Source organism: Phoca vitulina, unplaced genomic scaffold, assembly GCF_004348235.1.
Source record: "Phoca vitulina isolate PV1807 unplaced genomic scaffold, GSC_HSeal_1.0 scaffold2, whole genome shotgun sequence".
In the NCBI taxonomy this organism is placed as follows: Eukaryota; Metazoa; Chordata; class Mammalia; order Carnivora; family Phocidae; genus Phoca; species Phoca vitulina.
The window spans coordinates 59,901,212-59,919,377 of NW_022589705.1; the positions used below are offsets into that span (position 1 = coordinate 59,901,212).

The 18,166-nt window shown below is 35.3% G+C and overlaps 1 protein-coding gene across 8 annotated transcripts in view; it reads left to right on the forward strand.

The window, feature by feature from the left end:
• Positions 1 to 18,166, forward strand: part of TUT4 (terminal uridylyl transferase 4) — a 124,126-nt gene that overhangs the window by 97,403 nt on the left and 8,557 nt on the right. For 4 of the 8 annotated variants that reach the window (XM_032428971.1, XM_032428937.1, XM_032428996.1 and 1 more), the window contains exons 18-28: positions 746 to 803; positions 902 to 1,005; positions 1,329 to 1,418; positions 3,270 to 3,383; positions 7,927 to 8,004; positions 8,143 to 8,320; positions 8,655 to 8,702; positions 8,789 to 8,871; positions 14,372 to 14,487; positions 15,414 to 15,637; positions 16,362 to 16,462. In XM_032428971.1, the coding sequence (XP_032284862.1) occupies positions 746 to 803; positions 902 to 1,005; positions 1,329 to 1,418; positions 3,270 to 3,383; positions 7,927 to 8,004; positions 8,143 to 8,320; positions 8,655 to 8,702; positions 8,789 to 8,871; positions 14,372 to 14,487; positions 15,414 to 15,637; positions 16,362 to 16,462 (1,194 nt within the window). The remainder of the gene's footprint in view (positions 1 to 745; positions 804 to 901; positions 1,006 to 1,328; positions 1,419 to 3,269; positions 3,384 to 7,926; positions 8,005 to 8,142; positions 8,321 to 8,654; positions 8,703 to 8,788; positions 8,872 to 14,371; positions 14,488 to 15,413; positions 15,638 to 16,361; positions 16,463 to 18,166) is intronic. The other 4 variants (XM_032428980.1, XM_032428946.1, XM_032428989.1 and 1 more) reach the window with 2 other exon arrangements.

The following is an 18,166-nucleotide window of genomic DNA, read 5'->3' on the forward strand; positions in this document are numbered from 1 at the left end:
TGTATCATGGTTATTGTTACCATATCAACTCTGCTGTCTCTGATTTTTAAAAAAATCAACGTATTTAAATTTGTAGGGGTAAGAATTCTCTTGAAGAAGTAGGTACTGGTAATAATTGGATTACTTTTCCTCATCAACATAATGACAATAAATAGCTCACAGATTTAAAGTGCTTATTTTGTGCCAAGCATGCTGTTGAATGCTTTACGTACATGTCTCATGTAATCCTTCCAACTACTTGATAGGGCAGGAGTTTATAATTATCTTGGTTTTATAGAATAGTAGTATGAGGCTCCAAGGGGTTAAGGATCTGGTCAAAGTCACGCAGCTTATTAATAATACTTAGTTGAAGATTGAATCCAGGTTTGTCTAAATTCAGAGCCTATGTTCTTAAACACTATACTGTTTTGCCTTCACCAGATCCATCTCTAGTTATGTATTTCACATATTTGAAAACATTATTCTCCTGTTTTTGTGTGCCTCACACTTTAATGTGGATGTGAATTACCTGGGAATCTTGTTAAAATGTAGATTGTGATTTAGTAGACTGGGGTGGGGCCTGAGATTCTGCATTTCCATCAAATTTCCAGATGATGGCGATACTGCAGGTCTCTAGACTGCATACTTTGAGTTGTTTCATAGCTGGAGATTTTCAGTGCTAGTATTAAATGCCTCATTGAAGTGAATTTGCACAAGGCCAAATTGACTTAGGCAAACTTTATTATTTGTTTCTTTTGTTTTTTAGAAATTAAACTGTAAAGAAATAATTGAAAATTTGGCAAAAATTCTTAAGAGACATCCAGGTATGAATCTTAAGTTACAGCTTTAAAACAACAAAATATTTTTTAGCTTTATGAAAATTATTTAACCTAATGAAGTTTTTGTATTTGTTTTAAATCAGGTTTAAGAAACATTTTGCCTATTACTACTGCCAAAGTGCCTATAGTAAAATTTGAACATAGACGAAGTGGTTTAGAAGGTGATATCAGTTTATATAATACCTTGGTAAGTGTTTCTTTCTGTATAGACCTAGGTATGTTTACACTTGTCATTTTAAAAGTTTATAGATAAAAAATGAAAAGTTTACAGATCACTGACTATACATTTATGTTTAAAAATTTCAAATGTGGGCATTGTAAGACAAAAATATTTTTAGGAATCATCTTGATATTTCCTTCAGATTGAAGATTAGTTTTTGACTCATTTGCAGTTATTCTAAGTTTTACAATTATATATTATATTTGGAGTATATTATATCTTTTTATCTGATTTATAAGTTTAATTTTAATAAATTTGAAATGCTTTCAAATTTATGTAATTTTTTTCAGGCTCAACATAACACAAGAATGCTAGCTACTTATGCAGCTATTGATCCTAGAGTACAGTACTTGGGATATACTATGAAGGTGTTTGCAAAGGTATTTATAAAATAGTTAATGATCTCCTTTGTTATAATACAATAGTTAAAGTGAAATATACTGATGTCAGACTTGTGACAAATCTCTTCTCAGTTTTGTTTATCTGAGCTTTTAAAGGAAGCACTCAATAGTAAATGATTTAAGTTTATACTTATTAGTGTCTTAGTTTTTTCCTGTATGTGCTTTATTCCCATGTGTAACACTTAACTAAATTCTCAGTAGTAAAATTACTCAATGCAATAATGATTTTCAGCCCCAGGTATGGGAATTTGGCATATCATCCTAATTAAGAATCTCTGGGTTAGGACATCTGAAATTTGGGTTCAGTCATAAGTTTTTTTTGGCCAAGAAAACAAAACAATCCCCTTAAAGCCTTGTGTTTCTCCTATTATAACACTTATAATACTGAATTCTGTTTTTTTTTTTAGCTAAGTGGGTAAACTCAATGAAGATGGAGACCTGTATCCCCAATTTAGTGTACCTGCCTTATGGTAGCTGCTCAATAAACAGTTAATTTTTCAATGTGTTGGTAGAAGGCTTCTAGTAGCTGAATGATTTGGTTGCATTTTCACTTCACTAAATCCACTCTTCCACAACAGGGAGACGTACTTGTTGAGATATTCCTGTACATGTCTTTGTGGACAGAGGTCATCTTAGAAAAGAGTGGCGTTTAGCCACATCCTCAAGTTGTATTTGATATGGTTGTTTTTCTAGATTCACCTCACAGAATAACTTTAGCATAATGGTTCTGTACTTCAGTGGAGTTGTAGTAATGAAACTAAGTCTTTCATGTCAGAGAAATCATTCCTCCCCCTTTATATAGTATCGGCTAAAGTCTTACTCAGGGGAAGCCTCTGAGGATTCTTTTAGGATTTATTTTTAATTAAAAATTTTGTTTGGGGGGCACCTGGGTGGCTCAGTCGTTAAGCGTCTGCCTTCGGCCCGGGTCATGATCCCAGGGTCCTGGGATCGAGCCCCACATCGGGCTCCCTGCTCCGCGGGAGGCCTGCTTCTCCCTCTCCCACTCCCCCTGCTTGTGTTCCCTGTCTCGCTGTCTCTCTCTGTCAAATAAATAAATAAAATCTTTAAAAAAAAAAAAATTTGTTTGGAATAGGCAACTTACTCATGTGGTTCAGAATTCAAAAAGTCTAAAGGGATTTCTGGTAGAAAATCTCCCTTCCACACCTGTCTCCTAGCCAACCAGTGCCTCTTGCTAGAGGCAGCTGGTATTAAAAGTTCCTCTCTATCCTCCCAGAAATATACCAGTATAAGCAAATACAAAAATTTCCTTTCTCCTTTTTATAATGGGTATAAATATACTAAAAACATTGTTTTGTACTTTGCTTTTCTCACTGATCAGTAGATACTGATAATTACTTCCTGTTAGTATACTAGAGCTTCCTTGTTCTTTTTTAATGGCTACACCCTGTTCAATTGTGTAGTCATCAGTTGTTTAAAACCTGTGCTTTCTTGAGGAGTCTTAAGTTTTTTTTTTTTTTGCTGTTAAAACAGTGCTATGATTAAAAAAACTTCTTACTTAGTTCTTTCACATATTTTTTGGTGTTCGGTGTGTTTGCAGGATAAATTCTTAAAATTGCTAGGTTAAGTGAGATATGCTTTTGTAATTTTGATATTATCAAATTATTCTTCATAGATTTTATGCTAATTTATATGGTCATCTGTAATGTATGAGAGTGCCTGTTTACCCATCCTCATAATAGTTTGTTATTTAACTTTTGGATATTTGACAGTTTGATGGGTTAAAAAAAAGTAGTATCTCAAAGTAGTCAGTACTTCTGCATGGAATAAGATTCTGAAGTTTTATTTTCAATCATTGTTATGTTTCTTTAGCGATGTGACATTGGAGATGCTTCTAGGGGAAGTTTATCTTCATATGCTTATATCCTTATGGTGCTGTACTTTCTGCAGCAGAGAAAACCACCTGTTATCCCAGTTCTACAAGAGGTAGGTGTTTAAGAAAACTGTAAAGGAGTTTCTTTTGAAAACATTAATCTAAACACAGAAGATCTTGATCAGTTATGAGGTCATGAAGGATTTTTCCAGCATGGACATCCTAAGTTTTCTTCTTCCTTTAATGATATAATCACATAATGAATCTTTTTGAAAAATTCATTATGGGAGAATATAGACTACCAAAGGAATTTTAGATAAACAAAACTATTGAATATCTTTTGTAATGTGTTTGTATTTCATAGTCTTAGAATGCTGCAAGTGATTATGAAAGTGTTATAGCCATCCATGAACTCATGCATTATAGTCTCTCAGATGCAAATATAAAGTTTCTTCTCTCCATAGTATTCTCCCTGCTCCTGCCTGGCAATGAACTTTGGTATTCTTGTGTATACTTTGGTCAACTTTGTGAATTTTGGTTGAGAGAAAACCCAAGAAAATTCTTCCTCATTTCTGTAAGGTCATGTTAACTTGCATTAAGCATGAGAATGTACATCAGAAGAAACATTATACTCTTATTCATTCAGATTTGGTGACTCATGGATTCCCTTTTTGTAGCCAATTTATACTCTGTGAAATAGGTTTAAAGGAGTTCTTAATCATCCATCTATTCCTCCTCATTCCTGGCACAAAGTGTATTTGCAAGCATTAGGGAGAATCCAGTTCTAATTTCTTAGAAAGGTGATTATTTTGAGGTAAGAGAGAAGCATCAGAATTATTTGGCAAATCACATATTCTGACTTTACACAAACCAGTAGTCATGGCAGAGAAGAAAATCACAAAATAAGCAAGCCATATGGTGGATATCAGATGGCCTTAGTAAGTTTTAATAAGTTCTAATGAATGCCATACTTATAGCAGCATTTATTCCCCCTTTTAAATTAACAATAGAGAAGAAACAAAAATTTCAAATATCCTTTCCTGGCAGAAAATTTTAAGTTGCTGAATCTGTGTTGAGTGATGTGGTTTTTAACAAGGTTGTATATAGTAGGATATTTAAATTTTAACATGAATTAATGAGGCCTGACAAGGCCAAGGTCATTCTCTGTATTAGTCTAACTGTTGTTAAGACTTTAAATTTGGGTATCTTAAATGCATTATTACACAGGAATATCATAGCAGCCATTTACTATGATTTGCTGTGACTTTGACAGAATATTATGATTAACTGAAGTGGCACACGAATTTTGTTTTCATGGTGGTTTGTGGGTAATTCTGTTACCCATGAATGAGGAGCCGTTCAGGAAAGAGCGGGGCATGATTTTGGAGCTAGAGATATGTGGTCTGAATTCTAATTCTGACATTGTGGCCTTCACTAAGATGCCTGACTGCCACTAGTCTGAGTTTCATCAACAGTAATAATATAATAATAGTATTATTTCAGTGTTGATATAAGGAACAGAGAAATCAAATGCCCTTGAATTATAGTAAGTGCTAAAGTAGGTGTTCATAAATGGTGCTTGCTTTATCATTATTATTACTACTACTACTATCATTAGCAGCTGTATTAATATTATTATTGGAAAAATGTAGGCAGGACTGCGGTAGCCAACTTCAAGAACTCTCCCATTATCTGCTTAACAGTGCTTGATGAAATGAGAGACAGTCCATGGAATGTTTTCCATCATAATGAGCTCTGATTGTGGGGGGCTTTGTGATACATATGAACTGATGATATATGGATTTTTGCTTCTGGCCTTTTTTGCTTATCATATGGGATCCCATTGTCCATTGCTCTGGCATCATTTAAGTATTGGTCATTGACATCGATCAACTTTTAAGGGTAAGGATATGTTTAATGAAGCTGTTGATCTTTGACTCCATTTGTAATTGAACCTAGACTTGAAGTGACTGGGTATAAGTAAGACTGCTAAGTGTATTTTTCATGGTTAACAATACAGAGTTCTTTAGGTCAGAAGGAGCTTTCCTAAGCAGAATAATTTTGCTGTATTCTAGAAAATCGTAAGTAAAAATAAATTTTCACGTAAAAGTATTAAGAGAGGATTAGGGAGTGTTAACTACACTTGATATTATGAACTTCTGTTTTCTTAGCTTATATTAGCTTAAAAATTGCAACTGAATGGATGAATCTTGAGGGCAGTATGCTAAGTGATAAGTGAAGTAAACCAGTCACTAAAGGCTAAATATTATATGATTTCAATTATATAGAGTAGTCAAACTCATAGAGATGGAAAGTGGAATGGTGGTTTTCGGGGGCTAGGAGAGGGAGGAACGGGGAATTATTGTTTAATAGTGTCAGTTTCATTTTTGCAAAATGAAAAGAATTCTGTGGATGGATGGTGATGATGGTGCACAACAATGTGAGTGTACTTAATGCCACTGAGCTGAACACTTGTAAAATTTACCATCATAACCATTTTTGTTATGTGTATTTTACCACAACTAAAAAATTTAAATATTGCAGTTTAAATATAACAGCAGATACTAAACTATTACAGTTAAATATGAAAGTAAATATGAAAACATACAGGGTCACTTCTTGTACAAATATGATTGTTCATGAGGTTTTACAGGGAGGACTGAGTAGAGCTCACTGCTCAAGTAGAGCATGATTGGTGTTGAGAGAAAGAGAAGAGAGAAATGGAAAGAAATTGTGTGTGTAAGAGAAAGGGGGGGGATAGCATTTATCCTTCTAAGGGCTGAAACAGTGGAAAGTTAGAAAGTAAAATATGAGAGCTCATTAAAAAAAAAGGCAAATCAGTGATTAAATACCTTCCAAGGTCCACAGGGTCCACTTCACTGTGTTATTAGCCAATATAGTTGGGTGATAGTTGTTAATCAAAAATAAGAATTATATTAAAAAGAATCAAGGTATAACGACATAGCTTATATTATTCCCATGTAATATCTATAATAGCATCTATAAAGGTAAAATATTCTATAATGGTAAAATATTACAGTTTGGTTCCTTTAATATCTTCATTTCTTTTTTCAGGGCAAGATTTGTTGTAGGTATCAATATCTAATTGCCACGCTCTCCCTTGTTTGTTTTATGAAGTGTTGGAATTTATGGTAGATAAGTGATAACTGTATTTAAGTTACATATAAATATAAAAAGCAACTGGGGCATCTGGGTGGCTCAGTCAAATGTCCGACTCTTGATTTCAGCTCAGGTCATGATCTTAGGGTTGTGAGATCAGGCAGTGCATTGGGTTCCATGCTTAGTGGGAGTCTGCTTGAGAGTCTCTCCCTCTCTCCCTCTGCCCCTCCTCCTTCATGCGCGCTTGCATGCACACTCTCTCTTTCAAAAAAAAAAAAAAAAAGGCAACTTCTTAGCCTAAGTTTCTGGAAACTTCATCTTTTTGTAAACATGCTTCCAGAGTAAAATATATTCATTCAACAAACATGTATTAAGTATTTATTCTCTCTATATAAATAGCAGGCTTTGATATAAGTAGGAATTTTTGGCTCTAAAGTTACAGTTTTTGCCTACAAAGGAACTTAAACCTGCGAGTGAAATTAGAGGGGCCAGATAATGTTAATTTTGTAAATCACTGTGCCATCTAAAATGGAAGGGGTGATGGGGACCACCTTATCTGATGGTTTTAAAGTATTTTCTGGTAAGCTCTAGGGGCTTATTAGTGTATGTATGAGAAGTGAGATAAGGAAAAAATGGGGTAAGTTTTCTCCACTTAGGATTCTATGAAAGTACTCTACCTTTATCTGCTTTAAGCTTCAGGAAGGTTCCATTTTAGGAAAGGATTCTACAGCTTCAAAAAAAAAACGAAATTTGAAAACAACTGACCTAATTAATCTCTCATTTTCATTGGGAAAACAGTGAAGGGTTTAGGAGGATAATTGTCTTGTCTAGAATCACTACCAGGCAGGACTAAGACTAGAAATGAGGTCTGCTCACTGAACCTGTTGCAACTTTTTACTTTTTTAAAGAACTCATCTTAAGGGATAGTTTTCTTCTAGTAAAGTAGCATTACTCTCCCCTCCCTTTCCTCAATACAGTGGATTATTATTCATAATTAATCATGAAGATTTTACAGTTTTTATCAAGATGTCAGGAAAAGCTACCTAAGTTTCTCTTTAAAGAAATCAGTACCCAGGGGCTTTTCAGCATCATCTAATACAGATAATTGATTAAAAGTACTAGAGCCTGTCCCCAAAACAAGCGGTTCCATTGATTTCCTTTGGGTATACAAATCAATAGGTATTATGTATTTCTACATCTGTGATCCATTGATGAAAATGTGGTTTTCATTGTTTTCTTTTTTTCTTTAGTTTTACTTCATTAGTCTTGGGCTGGACGCGTTTTGACAGGCCAAATAGATAACATCAAATGTGTCATTTGGAGAGTCTCAAGCTCTTAAGATATCCTTTCCCAGCTTTGATCTTCCACATACATTTTATTCATTAATAACTTGGCATCAAATTATACTATCCTGACATGTTCCTTTTGGAAAGAAGTATCTCAATATCTCTTATAGGTACATTCTAAAATGATATAAGGATACTTAGGCGTTTGCATAAGAGGACGTAAAATCTAATAATAAAATTGTTTTTACAGATCTTTGATGGAAAACAGATTCCACAGAGAATGGTTGATGGATGGAATGCATTTTTCTTTGATAAAACAGAAGAACTGGTAATTTTTTCATAGTCTTTATGTTATAGAATGCTCACTGATATGTGTTAGGATTTGCATAATTTAATAATTTTACTTATATTTGGGTTCCATATTTTGAGTAAGTATAGACCTCTCTTTCTTTTTTCTTACCTATAGAAAAAACGTTTACCTTCACTTGGAAAGAACACAGAAACATTAGGAGAGCTTTGGTTGGGACTGCTTCGCTTCTATACTGAAGAGTTTGATTTCAAGGAATATGTAATTAGCATTCGGCAGAAAAAGCTGTTGACAACTTTTGAGAAGCAGTGGACATCCAAATGCATTGCAATTGAAGGTAATCATTAGCTGACATTACTAATGACATTACTCATTAGCTGAGGAACAAAATAAAACAAAAAGCCAGTTTCATTTGGCAAGGAAATTGAAGGGAAAACTGAAAGCACGTTAGAATTTGGAAGATTCTTCCTCTTGATTTTTATGTTTCTGTCCTTTTATTATTTTTTCCCTCCCCCCCAATTTCTATCATTTTTAATCTATAATTTTAGAAGAATAATTTGCTGACTTGAATAGTCTGAGTTATATAGTATTACTCTCTAGTTATGGCTTGTATGTATATTTTGTTACAGTGAACAGAATTTTAAATCAAAAAATAAATATTTCTTTTCTAGATCCTTTTGACTTGAATCATAACCTTGGTGCTGGAGTTTCTAGAAAAAGTAAGTTTTAAATATAGAAATCCCCCGTTTTTAAAGCTTTTACACATTAAGGTCTGCATCTTTATTTTTTCTTCTTTTTTCAATAGTGACCAATTTTATCATGAAGGCATTTATCAATGGAAGGAAACTTTTTGGTACCCCCTTTTATCCACTCATTGGCAGAGAAGCTGTAAGTTTACATAATTTGGATTCTGAATCTTTTTTCATATAGAACTCCTTTTTTTGTGGTATAGGAAGCCTTATCCTATTTCCAAGTTGGTATTAGAAATAGAAAGAGATGATTATACACTCCCTGTATTTTTTTTATTGCACTTATCATAGTTAATAATGAGGTATCTATTTGCTAAATTTTGTGTATCTGTTTGTTTAATTCTGTCTTCCCCATTAGACTATAGCTCCATGAGGACAAGGGTCTATTATGTTCTTCACCATCATATCTCCAGTACCTGTTAAGATGGCACATTGGATGTACCAAATAAGCATTTGTTGAATGAATGAAGGTAGTCAAGAGTCAGTATCCTTAAATTTTGAATTTGAGGTGCTGCCCACTGCCCCTCTTCCATCCCTAGAAATCTTGATGAAATTATAAAGAGAGAGGATGACACCAGAGAAATACTTTCTTACTTGCTGAGCCTTCTGCTCTAATTTTGGTGTAGCCCTGGTAACTGAATGTGATGGCATGGAGCTGAGAGGATTCCTTTTGCCTGAACTGGGTGGCATAGTATTTCCCATTCCTCTTGGTCTCACTCTCTTTTTTGCTTGCTTTCTAATGGGAGGAGGTCTAAATTTCACAGAGAAAGAAACTTCCAAGAGAAGCAATCTCAAGAGAGAAACTGTGTCTCTACTATTGCATAACGAATATCCTTGATCTTGTTCAGTACAGTTTCCACACTTTTTCTTTGGGATGTAGGGTAAGAAAAGCAGAAAAATCTACAGCTTTTTTCCCTTGTAGCACTGATTCTTGACCTTTTTTATTGTCCTGCCTCTTTGGGGGTGGGGGGTGATAATAATTATATTGGAGAGAAAGAAAATAATAGTAAAATTTGAAATGACACAGAAGTTGTGTAAGAACAAAATGTCAAACAAAAGGAAAATCCAACAATGATTTTACTAACATACTAATTAAAAAATAAATGAAGAGAGCATAGTCAGATCAAAACAAATCTGATGATGCACTGATAAAACATTTTACCTGAAAATTGTGGGAATTCCAACTATTAATGTGTATATGTGCATATGTTCTATAGGAACCTACCAGTTTCATGTGTCAGACTTTTTAGTAGAATATTAGAATCCTTAGTAAACTGCAAATGTGCTAATTTTAGTCTATGAATACAAAATTTTAGTAACTCTTAATAACTCAGTATAATAATATAATCGACTAATAGATATCAGTCTTTGGTCTTGAATATCAACCAGACATCAGTTTGAGGCCTATCTGAAGGGGCCTATGAGTCTGCTAACCATTTTTTGATCTACTTTTTTCTGTTTTAAAAGTCAATATATACTATTCTATGGCTTGTTTATACTAGGTTAACTGTTCTTCTTTGATGGACGTTTAGATTGTTTTTATTATATCAGTGTTACAGCTGATACTGTAGAAAGTATCCTTTAAAGTCTTTCATGCTTATACTTTCCATAGTAAAATATATTCTTTCAACACATGTTTATTGAATTCCTTCTTTGTTTTTTTTTAATTTTTTTGTTTATTTTTAGATTTTATTTATTTGTCAGAGAGAGAAAGAGAGAGTGAGCGCACAAGCAGGGGGAGTGCCAGGCAGAGGGAGAAGCAGACTCCTCGCTGAGCAGAGAGCCCAATGCGGGGCTTGATCCCAGGACCCTGGGATCATGACCTGAGCCAAATGCAGATGCTTAACTGACTAAGCCACTTAGGCATCCCTGAATTCCTACTTTGTACTGATTTCTCTGCTATGTACTAACTAGGCTTGTGGGCATACAAAATAGATGTGTTTCATTCCTACACTAATGAAAATGAAGACAAGTATATTTTCTATTTATTCATCTTCTCTGCTCACTCACATATTCCCTCTTCAACTATTCTTCTACATCATTAGGTCCTCTACTATATTGACCCTTATTCTCGCATTCTCTCAGCTATCTTCTGTCTTCATTTTTCTTCCCATTTAACTTAGATTTCCTGGTGTGCTCTCTGGCATATACTTTAAATTCCTTGGTACCATTGTCCTTCTCTTGCACCCTTATGTGTTCAACCTTACATGAACTCACCTTAGCTGCCATCTGTCTATGCTTTGGCAGCTAAGCACTATGAAAAAAAGTCCTAAAGCTAGGTGGTTTTATTTATATAATACAACTATAGTGTTTACCAGCCTAAATTAGACTTTCAGTACCATCTGACATTCTTAATACCTTTCTTTACTTACCTTTATATCCTATTTGATAAGAACTAATTCAGATTTTATTGTACTCAAAATTCAGTACCTGTTGCACTTTGTGTCCCACCTTTCACCTCTGCCCTTCTCACTCTTAGAGGTTTTCCCTATGAGACAAAGATAGTATCAGGTATTCCTTCAACTTTCTGTAAATCTATAAATCTGCCTGTATCTACAGATACATTTTCTTTATCAGAGACTAGTCCTTCATTTGCACTCTAGGTCTAATTCTTTACCTTGAATCTTCAATCTTTTCATCTGTGAAAAACATTTTCAAAGATAAAATATATAAAATGTAAGTGCAGATTAGCATTAACAGATGAACATTTTCTATTGATTTTAATGATAGGGAACACTAATTTTGAACCTCAGTTAAGTGAAATATCTCTCCCAGAAAGAATTCCTTTCTTCTTGGGGCACCTGGGTGGGTCAGTCAGTTAAGTGTCTGCCTTTGGCTTGGGTCATGATCCCAGGGTCCTGGGATTGAGCCCCGCATTGGGCTCCCTGCTCATCGGGCAGTCTACTTCTCCCTCTCCCTCTGCTGCTCCCCTTGCTTGTGCTCTCTCGCTCTGTCAAATAAATAAATAAAATCTTAAAAAAAGAATTTCTTTCTTCTATTTAGTAAACTTACATTACAAAAAAATTATACTCAATTATTATTAGTAGTATATTTTGAAATTCTTCAATAAAAATTTAGTGGAAATTTGCTTTCTCTTATTATGTAAGTACTACATTAATGTCTTCAGTTTTGTCACAACCTAAAATATTTACTCTCTGGCCCTTTGCAGGAAAAGTTTGCTGGCCCTCAGGTCTAGGCCACCTTAACTGGGATGATAGAATGGAGAAAAGTAGATTAAAGAGAGATTCAGGAAGAAAATGGATATAACTTGTGATTAATTAGAGGCGATGGATGAAGGAGAGCAAGTTCAGGATGATTCCTAGGTTGACAAAGGCTTTTGTTTTGCCTTGGCAGAAAATATGATGATGAGGATTTTAATTAGCTATATTGGTTTCTTCAATAATAAATGTGAAGAATTACATCTTTCATCTTTTTTTAACAATACAGCTTTATTGGTATAACTTACATCGAATAAAATTCACTAATATACAGTGAGCAGTTCATTCACTGGTTTACAGTATATTCACAGGATTCTGCAGCCATCACCACAATCTAATTTAGAACATTTTGTTTCTCTCTGAAGGAAACTGGGCCCATTAGCAGTCATTCCCCATTCCTTTTCTCTCCCACTCTTCAAACCATTGATCTGTTTTTTGTTTCTGTAGGTTTGCCTATGTGGACATTTCATATAATGGAATCATAAAATATGTAGCCTTGGGGCGCCTGGGTGGCTCAGTTGTTAAGCGTCTGCCTTCGGCTCAGGTCATGGTCCCAGGGTCCTGGGATCGAGCCCCGCATCAGGCTTCCTGCTCAGCGGGAAGCCTGCTTCTCCCTCTCCCACTCCCCCTGCTTGTGTTCCTGCTCCCCATCTCTCTCTCTTTCAAATAAATAAATAAAAAATCTTAAAAAAAAAAAAATGTAGCCTTTTGTGATCGGCTGCTTTCATTTGGCCTAACGTTCTCAGGGTTTGTTCATGTTGTAGCATGTATCACCACTTCATTCCTTTTATGGTTGAACAGTATTCCATTAAATGGAATATATCATATTTTATTTATCCATTCATCACCTTTGTTGGACATATGAGTTGTTTCTACTTTTTCATTCTTATGACTAATGCTGCTGTGAATATTTCTGCACAAATTTTTTTTGGATGTGTTTTCATTTCTTTTGGGTATATACCTAACAATTGCTGGTTCATTTTGACAAATTTATGTTTAACTTTCTGAGGTCCTGCCAAACTGTTCCATTTCATCTACATTCTTTCTCTTTTTTTTTTTTTTTAAAGATTTTATTTATTTGAGAGAGAGAGAATGAGAGAGAGAGCACATGAGAGGGGGGAGGGTCAGAGGGAGAAGCAGACTCCCTGCCAAGCAGGGAGCCTGATGCGGGACTCGATCCAGGGACTCCAGGATCATGACCTGAGCCGAAGGCAGTCGCTTAACCAACTGAGCCACCCAGGCGCCCCATCCTTTCTCTTTTTATGACAGCCATCCTAGTAGGTGTATCTCTTATACTTTTATCTTTGACTTTAGATAGATTTGAAGAGTGCTAAGTGGACATGTTCTCTAGCCTTCCAGAAATGTGGGTACTGTTATGACAAACTAGTCTTTGTAATAGTGCAAAACAAAACTGAGCTAAAGCTTAGAAGAATACGCTAGGTGGTAGGATAAAGGAAAAATGATCCTGGTACTTCTAAAACCTGGGAAAATGATTTACTTTGTATTGGTTCTCTACCTACTCTTCAGCTATACCCTGCTTTATATAATAAATGTTATATGTTCTTGAAATGTTATATGCAAATCCAATCATATTTTAAATAAACCAGAGGATTGCTTTATTGGCAGAGAGCTCTTTTGTAAAGAGAATAATTCTTTTCTAGAAATAGCCTGGTAAGGCAGAAAGCATGAGATTTGTAGTCAGACCAACTTAGCGTTAAATCCTGCTTACTTAACCAGCTTTTTTACTATGGGCAAATGACTCGAACTCTCTGAGCCTCTATTTCCTCATCTATAAATGAGGATGAAAATAGTATCTATTGAGTTATTATGCAAAGATGTCACAGATGAATGAAGAAATAATGTGGATGTAAAGTGGTTAGCACTGTTAGCAACTGTGATATTGATAATGATGGTTCTTTTTTTCCCCCTTTATTTATTTGAGAGAGAGAGAGCAGGGGGAGGAGTGGAGGGAGAGGGAGAAGGAGAGAAGCAGACTGCCTGCTGAGTGCAGAGCCCGACTGGAGTCTGGATCCCACGACCCCTGAGATCATGACCTAAGCTGAAATCAAGAGCTGGAACCTCAACCATCTGAGCCATCCAGGGGCCCCAGTGATGATAATTTTTTTTTTTTTAAGATTTTAAAAATTTATTTGACAGAGAGAGAAGGCGCACAAGCAGGGAGAGCAGCAGAGGGAGAGAGAGAAGCCGGCTCTCCACTGAGCAGAGGGCCTGATGGCGCGGCTCGATCCCAGGACCCTGGGATTATGACCTGAGCCGAAGGCAGACACTTAACTGACTGAGCCACCCAGGCGCCCCATTTCCTTTTTTTAAAACCACTTTTACATCTTGGTCTTCTTTCCATTTGGATTCCACAATTCATAGTGGTTTTTTTTTTCTAGTAAAGTTTTATTTTCTCCCTAGGAGTACTTCTTTGATTCCCGAGTATTAACAGATGGAGAACTGGCTCCCAATGATCGATGTTGTCGTGTGTGTGGAAAAATAGGCCACTACATGAAAGACTGCCCTAAAAGGAGAAGGTTGGCAAATGATTATATATCAACATTACAGGGAAAATAAATGTGAGGCCAATTGTAGCTACAACTGTGTTCATATATGTTTAAGTAAGAAGGTTCAGGGCTTTAAATTGGACATTAGGTAAAATGTATATCAGAGTGGAATTTTGTTAATAGAGTGAGATTTTTTTTGTGGCACACTGGAATCTCATTCATTTGTTCACTTATTCATTCAGTTTTTTTTTTGTTTTTTTTAATTGAAGAAGCATTTATTGACACCTATTCTACTGGGGACTGTGCCAGGAGCCAGGAAAAAAAATGACCAAGTCATGGGGTTCTTGCTGAGTACCTCATAGTCCTGCAAATCAGTAATTAAAATATAATTAACTGAATCTTTGAGGTATTTACTGTGAGGTATACGTATATAATATATACCTTGAGGAATATACATCTCCACACCCCTGAAAATATATTTATGAAATAAACTTTCCTGTATTTTATATAGTCTCTTTAATAGGCCAGGAAAATCCTTTTTTTAGTTATTAAGTCTTGCCTAATATGAAGAGCTTAGAACTTTTCAGACAGAACTAACTCCTAGGTTCCATCAGTGCTATATACTGACTTAAATTTAGAGAAGACACTTGGTCTAAGCATCAGCTTCTCCCTCTGTAGAAGGGAGATAATAAATACCAACCTCTAAGGATTGTTATAAGATTAAAATATTCAATGTTAAAATTTTTTTCTAATTTATTATTGTATTATAAAACTACTGGAATACCCAGTTTCTGCCATATGAGTAGGTGTACTCTAAATGTGAGTTCCCTTGCCTTAAAAAAGGTGCATGATACAATGGGCATGTTAATCCCTTTATTGTGAGACTTTTGTATAGTTTAGTTTGCTCTGTGATTCATTCAGTTTACAAGTCCCTAGCCCCACATTATTGGTATCAGCAGTTTACTGTTTAGACTAAAGAAGAAAGACAGTGAAGAAGAGAAGGATGGGAATGAAGAGGAGAAAGATTCCCGAGACCTTGTTGACCCCCGAGACCTCCACGACACTCGAGAGTTTAGAGACCCCAGAGACCTCAGATGCTTTATATGTGGAGATGCAGGACATGTACGAAGGGAGTGCCCAGAGGTCAAGCTGGCCCGTCAGAGGAATAGCAGTGTGGCAGGTAAATAGAAAAAGCCAAAAATAGTTTTTGGTAGAAATAAGGTCATTTGTGTTGATGTCATTCTAAGGGCTCTGATTCCTCTCTGTTCCAAACTTAGCAATATGATTTTGGACCTTATAATTTCTTAAAGAGAGAAAATTTAGGTAGTCTTTTATTTTGAACAGTATTCATGTTCACTATTAAGGTCTTAGCAGTCTGTTGTATTCAGTAAACTCCCTTTAAGTATTCTTTCGATTTGAGTTATCTTCTTTATTCTTTCACTATCAAAAGATAATAAAAGTTAATTTTTTTTTCTGGAAACATATACAGGAGAAATTATATCTCTTCCCATTGCTCTTATGTGAGAGGGAGATCTGGAATTTTAAGAATTAGAAACCCAGATGACAGTTAAATGAAAGAAAAAATAGAGTATTTTAGAAGTGATTTCCAGTTACTCAGATTCTTGTTGCAGAAGGTATTTTCTTAAATACGTCGTCTCCTTTAGAAAGGAGTAATTGTCTTTTTGTTCTTGTTTCTACCACCAGTATATTTTTTTAGTGATTTGCAAGATTGAGAAATAGCTTTAAAAAAATTAGTTGTTACAAGTCCTTCACAAACATAATAATAGTTTTAAGTTTATAAAATCTCAGAGGGATTTGAGACTCTTTAACAGAGGAAGGGAGTTTATTGATTGTCATTTCTCTGTTGTTTATCTGTTGATTTTCTTTCTGATGTCTTCTCTTAGCAGCCCAGCTGGTCCGCAACCTTGTAAATGCCCAGCAGGTGGCTGGTTCAGCCCAGCAACAGGGTGATCAGTCCATAAGGACTAGACAGTCCTCAGAATGTGTAAGTACTCTGCCTGCAAATGGATTAGTTTTGGTAGAAAGATTGATTGGATTGATCTTTTAGCTGGCAAATATAGTCATCCAGATAACAGTGCTTTGTAGAGGTGTTCCTGCTAGGCACATGAGGTGGAATGAGCATTACCTTTGGAGTATTGCAGATCTGGGTTTTTATCTGTGGGGAAGCTACTTAACTTCATTGAGCCTGCCTTCTTATTTGTAAAATAAGTTAACAACTACCCTGTATTTGTTGATTGGTTAAAATAAGGTAATTGAGGTTTCAGGCTTTGCCTAGTGGCAGATTATCAGCAACATTTATAAAAATAGACACAAAAATTGGAGATGTGTTAGGGGTTTAATATGTTAGGGCAATATATGCATGGCATTGGACTTGCTTGAAGCTTTTATGTGTCTTCTCATAGCTGATATGAATACCTAGTGAAATACATCCTGTGAAAGAAGAGTATTAAATTGGAGTTCAGATTCACAAGTTTCATATTAACTTTGCTGAGTTGCTCTTAACCTTTGTGTAAATCTGTATTCACTTTGCACTTCAATTGAATGCTTTCTTACTCTAAACCTGATACTGTGCTTTGGTGCTTCACACTTAGTCCTTTGGGTGGCCATGCGAAGTGGTAGGTATTAGTATGATCAAGTTTTACAAATTGGGAAGCTGAGAATAAGAGAAATTAAAAGATTCAAACCCAGGTCTAGGTAGCTTCAAAGCTGTTAACTATTAAACATGATGAATTTGGTATGATCTGTGTTTTAGAAAAAATTCTTACAGCATTTGAAGATCAATATAGGGAGAGTCTTGGAACAACATTTAGGGGCCCACTAACCCCACCTGTAATATTTGTATACATACTATGGGCCTGACATCTTCATAAATGTTAAATAACAATAATAACAGCTAACATTGTTGATCGCTGTATGCCATATATATCTTTTTTACTGTTTCTTATAATAAAATATTGAAAAAGTACAGAAAATAATAAACATCCATGTGGTACCACCAGGCTTTAACAATTCTTAACATTGTGTTACCTTTATTAAAAAATTACCCATAGTCAATAATCCCTATGCATTCCTCTTGGATGCTGTTCCCATCTTAAAACCTTCCTACCATCCCTTCCTAGCTACTAAAATGTATCTACTATCCTGAATTTGGTATTTATATTTTCCACATGTATTGCCTAGTTAATCTACTCAAAAACCTATGAGATAGATTCTGCTTATTATTTATACATTACAGGTGAAGAAACTGAGATTTAAGTTTCTTACCTGAGCGCAGCACATACTTGGAACTAGAACTTGAACCCTCAGGCCCTGTCTCCAAAACCTATGCTCTAACCATTTTCCTCTGCTGCTTCTAACTTTTACCCTTTGCTTTAGCACTCAATTTTCTCTTACCTGAGATTTGGGTCAGAGTCTGTCTAATGGACATTGTTGTTCTGATGTCTCACAAAGCACTTTAACCTCAACATGTCTGGAATTTAACATACTTCTCTCCAAATTCCTAGACTTGCTTCTTCTTGCTCCTGTGTTCTCCATCTCATTGAATGATCCTACTCTCTAGTTTCCAGAACTACTCCCTTTCCCCCAACCCCCACATCTAAATCAGTCACCAACTCCTGTTATTTCTACATGTAAAAAATAGCTCACAGCTATTTGCTTCTCTGTCCCTATATTGTATTTCCCTAGCCTA